Here is an 8,387-nt window from a genome sequence, read left to right on the forward strand (position 1 = left end):
GGTCCTCTTATCCACGCATATATAAAAATACTTAATGAGGGGGGAGTAAAGGAGATGTATACAGAATCTTCTAATTGGCAGCAAGAAACACATATTTAAATACCAGCATTCCACTTACAGAGAGGAAGCAACATTTCTGCTGCAAGGGTGATCAACCATTGAAATAGGTTCCCCTGAAAGTTTATGGGTTCTCCATCCTTAAGTATATTCAAACACCAACTTAGACACAGTCCTGAGCAACCAGAACAAAAGCTCAAAAAGCCCAAAATCACCACTGACTTTACAATGACAGGAGATATTACACAGAATTTTGACTCACACAGCTGTGTTAGGACTGTTTGATCTGGTGATTTGAAATTGTGTGGCTTGTAGTTTTGAGCTCTGAAGTGGAAAGAGCAGAATGCACCTAGTTTCCAGGAAACAACTAAAATGAGTATCTATTAATCTTCAATCATTATCAGGTCTTCTAAACAGGACATTAAAATACAGGGCATGTTATGTACATAGGTATTTTCTAAGCTCTTGTGTTATATATAACCTTTTAACAAGCTTATCAAGACTTTGCAAAGCTACTGGAGGCCTTTATATGCCGCAATGTTGCATGGTATATTCAAAATACCATTTGTTAATAGATCTTGGTTTGATTTGAAAAATTTAAAATCCTGGTTTTCTTTGTCTGTGAGCAGTTTCCACCAGTAATATAACAAAGATGTAATATGATTTCTTTAGTCCTTCTCTGGTCTTCTGCTAATAATAAAAATAGTGACTCAAAAATATTTTACTAAATACGTAACTGATTTTCATGTATTTTCAGACCAAGCATTTGACTAGTATTGACTAGCACATCTGCCAAATATTTGTTTCTTTTGTGTTTGTTTTAAACAATTTAGTATTTTAAATGAGCAGGGAAAAGAGAAGAAAAGCTGAACAGAATAATTAATTCCAAAAGGACAAACACAATTCATGACCTGGCCCATCTACTGCCAGCTGTCACTGCTCAATTATCATCTGAATACTTTTTTTTTTTTTTCCCCTCCAAGACTGCTAGAATTGAGCAACACTAACACAAAGTTATCACTGATAAGAGATGTCTCAGACCAACTGGGTGTGGGGGAGTGTTTGGGAGAGAAATTCATCTCTGCTTAACTGTTCATACTGCTATGCTTAGCAGAGCATTAAAGCTCTTTACAGACTGCTGCTTACATTCACGAAGGCTTTTCATCTTCCTGGTTGAAGTAGCCAGTGAGACCTTGAACCAGAGGAAGTATGATAATTTTAACAAGAGCTTTTGTTTTGGATTGTGTTAATGTCAAAGAGAAGAAAGCAGTTCCAAAATTTAAGCAGGGTGCTGATCCTAGAAAGAACCTGTTGCTAAAATTAATAGTGCTTTCAATTTCTGCAGCTAGAAAAGTCAGAAGATTCTGAGCATCACATACATGCTATGTCACCTGCAAAATCTGAGTCAAAAATTCCAGTAACACATGGAATTGGGGGACAAAGGGTAAAATATGTATCAGAGAACACATAAAATAAACATTCAGAAGTTTAATGCTGAGGCTTATGTCAGCAACTACTCCTAAATATGATGTATTTGGCTGTAAAGGCCTCTTGCAAGCCTAGGAAATGAATTAAAACTAAACCAACTTATTTTGTCTTCTTCAAAATTTTAGTACTGGGGATTTATTCCTTCTCTCAGAACAAATCACTTAGCAGCTTTTCTGGCTTGTTTTTGTATCTCTGAAGCAAAGCACATGGTAAGACTGATTCCTCTGTGAGTGTCATAACTTTTAAGGACTGGGAATCAGAAGGGGCTTATTGTCAGACCCTTCCAAAAAAGGCTCAGAGATAACAACAAAAAATGGTTTCCTCATGAAAAGAAATATCTATTCCTGAAACATTTAGGATGATACAATCCAGATACCATCATGGTGAAAGATTTCATTCATTGGTTACATCCACAAGATTTGTTTTATTTTGTGCAGCAATATCTATAGCAGACGTCCAAATTACACCCTTCTGATTAGACCAAAATGCATGATATAATTTTGTGAGTACAAGCAGAAGAATTCCAAAGAACAGGTTTTCAACCATAGAAAATATTAATCCTGATTATGCAGCCACAGGTATTATGATAAACAGAGCACTTTTTACCTGTCCTGGCCAAAAGTCAGAGAAAAATTAATTACTTAATAATTTCTGGAGGTTATATAAAGGTATGTTTCAGGCTTGGTCCAAGGGCAATGAACAATGTGCAGATGTGTATCTTGCCTCTGACCCTGCCTTATTAATCTTGTGAACAAACCCCATGCAAAGTTGGAATATGCAGGACTAGTACTCTTCACAAACACCACAGTAATTAAAACCGGAGATGTAGAGCTGACACTAATGATGGCTGACAGGAACACTACTTTCAATTTGGTAATTCTTAACTACCAGGCCTGCAATTGCAAAAGTGGTCAGAGTGGTAAACCAATTTGACTTTGTTTTTTTTCCACCATATCTTTAACACAGACTCCCAAGGTCATGTCAAAACCCATCCCTGCCAACCAGTCAGTTAGCTCTAGCTGATCTAAGCCATCATCAGATATTTAGAGTATGATGCCAAAGATACCTAGAATCTGCTACTCCTCTCTCATTATCAACTGTAGATTTTGCAGAGGTCATAGGAATAAAAGTCCACAAACACATTCTTTATAATGTGACATACAACATACATGATTCTGAATGTTCATCATCTTCTTGATGAGACTGCACTACATTTTTTCAAATAAATAAAAAAACAAACCAAATACATGGTAAGGAAAGATTTTCAGTTCTTTAGCTTCAATAAATTTTTCATTTTAATTTGAAAATGAGATTCTGACTCTGAAGAGGCATTGAAAATAAAAGCAAATTTTTCTAGTGGGTAACAATGCTGCATCTTGTACTTCTGTACTTTTGTCATACACAAGAACCAAAGGCACTGATCCTTATTTAAACAAGCATTAAATAAGCATTAGAGCTGTTTATCCTAAACTGATATGTGCTTACATTCTTTTGAGGGACTTTTTTTTTAATATTAATAATTATAACACAGAGAATGGAATTTGACATGCTGATTGGACATTTGTCATGCTCCCTCAAGATCACATTAGTACAAACACCAGAATTCAAAGACCAGATCCTCAGAAAATGTGTAACCTTATTCTGTGTGTGTCAAACCTTCCACTTGCATATACCTTTATACTGACTTCAGTGGAGTGAAGATGAATTATAAAAATAAAAAATTACCTTTTTAATGCAACAATTATTTTTATAACACAGAAGAATTCCCAAAGGCTCCCTCAGCTACCACTTTGCCAATTGTTTTTTAGAACAATTGACTTGTCTAAGGCCGTCTGAGTACTATCTCTGACTTCTGCTCAATAGTATTGCACACCTACAACTTCTGCTTCAGTTATGAAGAGAAATTGTTCCCATTTTACTTCCACTGAAATACAGAAATAAGACTATCTTCTTCTTAGGAGATATAATTTTATCAACACATTGCCATGTGAAGTAGTTTGAATAATTTTTATTTTTATCTTTTTTTTTCTTTCTTTTTTTTTTTTCCCCCCCTTGAACCAGCAAAAGCAATGCAGCTTCTGTATATCTAAACTGTCCATCAATAAAGATAGCACACCAATGCTGGTCTATATGTAACTGTGACTCTCAGTTGCTAAAACAAGAACCCATTAAACTTCCATCACTGCATGATGACCGCTCAGCTCTATTCTAAAACCCATCTGGTAACAAATGCACATCCCTGCCACGAGGTATAATGGGTCCTGTCAGCAGTGGTTATCCCTCAGGATCAGAAGCTCCAATACAGTTGCCTACAGGTCTCTCAACACTTTTCTCCACTGAGGTCTTCTGTCTTAAGATGCATTCCTTAAGCATCAAACTCTTGCTCAAACCTGTTTGTATTTTCAATTCTGCTGTGATTCTTTCTTGCTGTCACAACAGCTCAGGCTTTCCATAATGCAATAAGCAATCTGCTTAACATAAGCTGCATGTAGTTTGTGCTGTCCCACCAACTTATGCTGTGAAAAACTGAAGCCAAAGAGTTTTGAATTAATGAGCTCAGTTTCTTCCCCTTTCTGTTTCCATGTGCCTTAAAAGAAAGACTCCAAAAATGAGCACTTGCTAGCTCAAGCATGGCACAAAATCACAAACAAGGTGGCAAACCCAAACATCAATAGCAGTTCAGCCACTCTCATCACGGTGCTGTCTCTTGCCACTGTTTCTTGTGGTATATTTGGCATATTTCTGTGAATCACGTAGAATTTATCTTTAATCTGCTGGGTAGGAATGTCAAAGTGTGGTCTACATGGCAAAAGTTAGTAAGGACAGCTTTAACAAAACACAGAAACTGCAATAAACTTGTCTGCAAAGTACCTTCGGAGAGGATGCAAAACTGCAGTGCCAAGGAGAACTCTCTTATGTTTTTCATAGAAGATGGACACTGTGTAGCTGTGCAACAGCTTGTCAAAATGAACAGGTCTGCTTTTAGGATGATGTTTTGCTGCCACAGGTTCTGAGACAGCTACTGCTCTGTAAATCTTGCTCCTGTTCACTCATGTTCCCAGGTCAGACACTGGCCTGACGACCTTGCAGAATTCACTTATCTCTCTGCCTTTGTGGTTTCAGTGGAACTGTCACACATGTGAATTAATCACTTTGAGACCTACCAATGAGGAGTGCTGCGTGACGATTTAAGTGCTGGGTTTATTCTAACAATGCACTTCCCTTCCTTTTCTGTTACTATAACATGTAACTGGTACAATCCCAGAGATTTTGTAGATGCTTTGCAGATACCTTTAAGTTTGGAAAAGCAGCAGAGAATTCTGGTCAGAAGCATAAAGAATCCCAAATTGAAGTGTAAAAGAAAAAGAATAATTTGAAAAAGAGACATTTTAGAAAAGTGAAAGAAGAAATAATTATGGTTGTACTAAAAGACAGTTAAAAACATAATGCAGAAGTCCAAGAGTCCAGAGGGAATAGCAGTTTTGTTACTACTTAAAAAACTTCCTAGATTTATTCCCAGAGTAGTATTTTAAACTTAGAACAGTAATTTTCTGAAGAGTGTCTAGAAAGGAGAGTATTCTCTGAAGATGTTAATTTGTCTGACATGAAGAAATCATACTGAAGAACACCACAGTACAGTATCTCTAACCAAGAGCTAGTAAGCAGACCGGAATTTAACCTTGTCATTCCATCTTAATTTTCCCTGTCACCATGTGAATATTTTTCTTCCCACATTCTTATGAGAACACAATGTAAAATGACAGTCATGCTGTTGCAGCCACAAAGTTTAGCTGGGCTCAAGAAACTAAATGGTGGGTTTCTGAAGGAATTTTTTGCTTATTCCACTTTAAAGATATCATTAGTCAAGATTTCATATCAAGACAACAGATGGTATTTCTTAAGCTTATATTTTGTTTTTAGTGGTTATTTTTAACTTGTATCATTAACTTTTTCACACAACACCCCTGGGATGGATCTATATTGAAACATGGCTTCACAGTGGAAGATCAAATACAGTGATGTGTTTTCCTAAAGCAGGTTTGGCATGTGCAGCTCTGAGCACATTACACGGTGAACTTGTTTTCTCCTGCCAAAAGTGAAGAAGAGAATAATCTCTGCCAATTTCATATGCCCAGCAGTGACGCACCTCTTGCAATCTCACTGTTCAGCTCCAAATAAGAATGTGTAAGTATTTCAAGACAAGTGTACCCAATGCTTAGCTACAGGACACCACCAAAATTTAGATGGAAAAAAAAAATCGAAAATAAGACTTGATTTGGTGGCTGCTTCTGCACACAGAGGCCAAATAACAAGGAAGAGCCAGGCCTAGCCTTGTAAAAAAAGCTTCCTGAGTAGACTGGCTGTCCATTAACCATCTAGTGGGAAGTCTCCCCAGTATGATCAAGTGCTAACACATGTCCAGGGGCTGCCTAGACCAAATTTATGCCATGGTCTGCTTGACAGCATGACAAGTGATTATGTTACAGTGTCTGGAAATGTTCCTGGGGACACGCCCCTACTTACTGTTATACTGTACGCAGTTTAAGGGGACCTTTGTAAGTCATCAGCAGTTAAAACAGACACCTGGCAACAGCACACAGGTATGTCTGACAGCTAGCAGGCACTCAAGTCCTGCTGCCATGAAACCAGGCAGGCGTTTCAGATGCCAGACTTGACTCATACATATCCCTTCTGAAACTGAGACACGGGCTCCATGCCCTTTCAAAGGACGAATTTCACACATTTGTTTGCAAGGGCAGCAGGAAACATGGGAGTCGCAGGTGCAGACAGCACGGGAAGACAGCGACTAACTGCTCTGACCAGACCACTCTGCATCCCGCACTACACCATTCCACACCCCATCATACAGCCCTTGTCACGGAACATCCTCGAACGACGCGGAGAACCACATTCCCACACCACACACTGCGCAGCGCAGCACACCACACCGAGCCATCGCGCCCCACGCACTACCGCGACTCACATCGCCTTCCCTCGATGCCGAGACCTCGCTTGGCCACAGCGCACCCCAGAGCACCAGGGCTGGCTGCTCCCACCGCGCCCCTGGCAGCGCATCCCCGCACCCCTTCCCGCCGCCCCGTCCCGTCCCGTCTCACCGCCGCCTGCTGGAAGGCTCCCTTGGTGTAGGTGCCGCCGCCGCGGTAGGCGATGGCGGGGATCTCGCGTCCCAGCAGCGCGCACTTGTGCTGCTGCGGCCGCCGCCGCGAGATGTAATCCACGCGGGGCACCACGTTGCTGCGCGAGGAGAAGGTGACGATGGCGACGCGCGTGGCCGCGGGCACCACCGGGAAGTCGGAGAGCAGCTTCTTGACGAAGCGCAGCTCGCTGAGGAAGTTGGCCGGACCCACGCTCGACGACTCGTCCACCAGGAACACCAGCTCCAGCCGTCCGCTGCGCGCCCGCAGGCGCCGCACCTGGCGCTTGAAGGCGCGCCCCAGCTTCTCCACTTTGCTCTCCGTCGTGTCGGGCAGCGCCGGCGCCTCCAGGGACGGCGACGCCAAAGTCGGGGCGCGGAGGAGGGCGCCCGGCTGGCCGCCCGCCCGGCCCTGGGGTGCCGACGGCGACAGGGACAGCGACAGTCCCCCCCAGCAGCAGAGAGCCACCAGGGGCCACATGGCGTGGCGGCGGCGCGGCGAGACGCCGGCAGCCGCGGGAGAAGAGCTGCTGGTCGCCCCCTGATGCCCCACCTCTTCTCTACTCGGAGGGGCGTCCGGCCTGTCGTCTGTCTGTCTGTCTGTTTGCCTGTCTGTCTGTCTCCCTGCCGGCCTCCGCAGGTATCCGCGCCCTTTAATCCCCCGCGGCTGAAGCGCTGCCCCTCGCACGCCCCTCTCTCCGTTTCCCTCTCCTCGCCTTTCGGTAATGCTCTCCCCCGCTCGTCCCTCCCCGCCTCCCGCCGCCCCGTCCCGCCCCGATGGGTCCCACACGGCTGGCGGGGGCCAGCCCGGCACTGGAAACGCGCCGAGCAGAAGCGAAGCGGGGCGGAAAGGCAGGACCCCCCCGAGAAGTGAGGAGCGCCTTTTCCACTCCCTCGCCGCGCGGGTTGGAGCTGCTGCTCGCGGGGACGGAGTGAGGGCTTGCGCTGACACGTGCTGAATTAATCGTGGTTAGTTTAGCCCTTTGTTTTGCGGGGAGGATGCGCCTGCGGCTGGGAGGTTTGAAGGGTCCATATGCTCTGGTCTCGCTCCTGGCTCTGTCACAGTCTCCCGCTCTTGTTCAAGGGCACACTTCAGCAGCCTGGGGACTCAGTTTTTCAACTTTAAAGATGCAGCAATACTTTACATCTCACAGAAATGACAGTGAGGTGTCCATATATGTGGGATGAGTGTCCACAAGCGTGTGTGCATCAAAGACAGGGACAGCACTTGTGTATGTACATCTACATGTGTATGGGAACACATACATTAATATAACAACAGTGACAATAAACTGTGCTTGTTATGAAAAATTCCTGGTTGCCATGTGTGACCTTACAAGCCATTTCTTGAAAGAGGTCCTGTGCTGTCTTGCTGTCTGTGAATCACTTTAGGAAACAAATACACTCGCAAAGAAACCTCCTGGCAGATTCAGAATCCACTACCCTTCAACCAATCTCAGTACAGATTTACTTATCAAGAATATTATGAGTTGAGACCTTGGGTTTATTTTAGCCATTGGTTTAAAATTAAACTGTTTTCTACTTAATCAACTGCATTTCCAGGAGTAACTTAGTCTCAGAAAAATTTCCCTGGGACAGATTAGGCATGTTAACCTGTTGATTGTAACTTTTGGCCTTTTGTTGGTATTTTCCTTCCTTTACACATTTTCTACTCCTTCTCTTGAAT

The 8,387-nt window shown here is 43.1% G+C and overlaps 1 protein-coding gene across 2 annotated transcripts in view; it reads right to left on the minus strand.

The window, feature by feature from the left end:
• SVEP1 (sushi, von Willebrand factor type A, EGF and pentraxin domain containing 1) overlaps window positions 1-8,162 on the minus strand; it is a 122,316-nt gene extending 114,154 nt beyond the window's left edge. For both annotated transcript variants that reach the window (XM_033084849.1, XM_033084848.1), the window contains exon 1: window positions 6,663-8,162. In XM_033084849.1, the coding sequence (XP_032940740.1) occupies window positions 6,663-7,181 (519 nt within the window). In that variant the 5' untranslated portion in view covers window positions 7,182-8,162. The remainder of the gene's footprint in view (window positions 1-6,662) is intronic.
• Between the last annotated feature and the right edge of the window lie 225 nt (window positions 8,163-8,387).

This window comes from Catharus ustulatus, chromosome Z, assembly GCF_009819885.2.
Source record: "Catharus ustulatus isolate bCatUst1 chromosome Z, bCatUst1.pri.v2, whole genome shotgun sequence".
In the NCBI taxonomy this organism is placed as follows: Eukaryota; Metazoa; Chordata; class Aves; order Passeriformes; family Turdidae; genus Catharus; species Catharus ustulatus.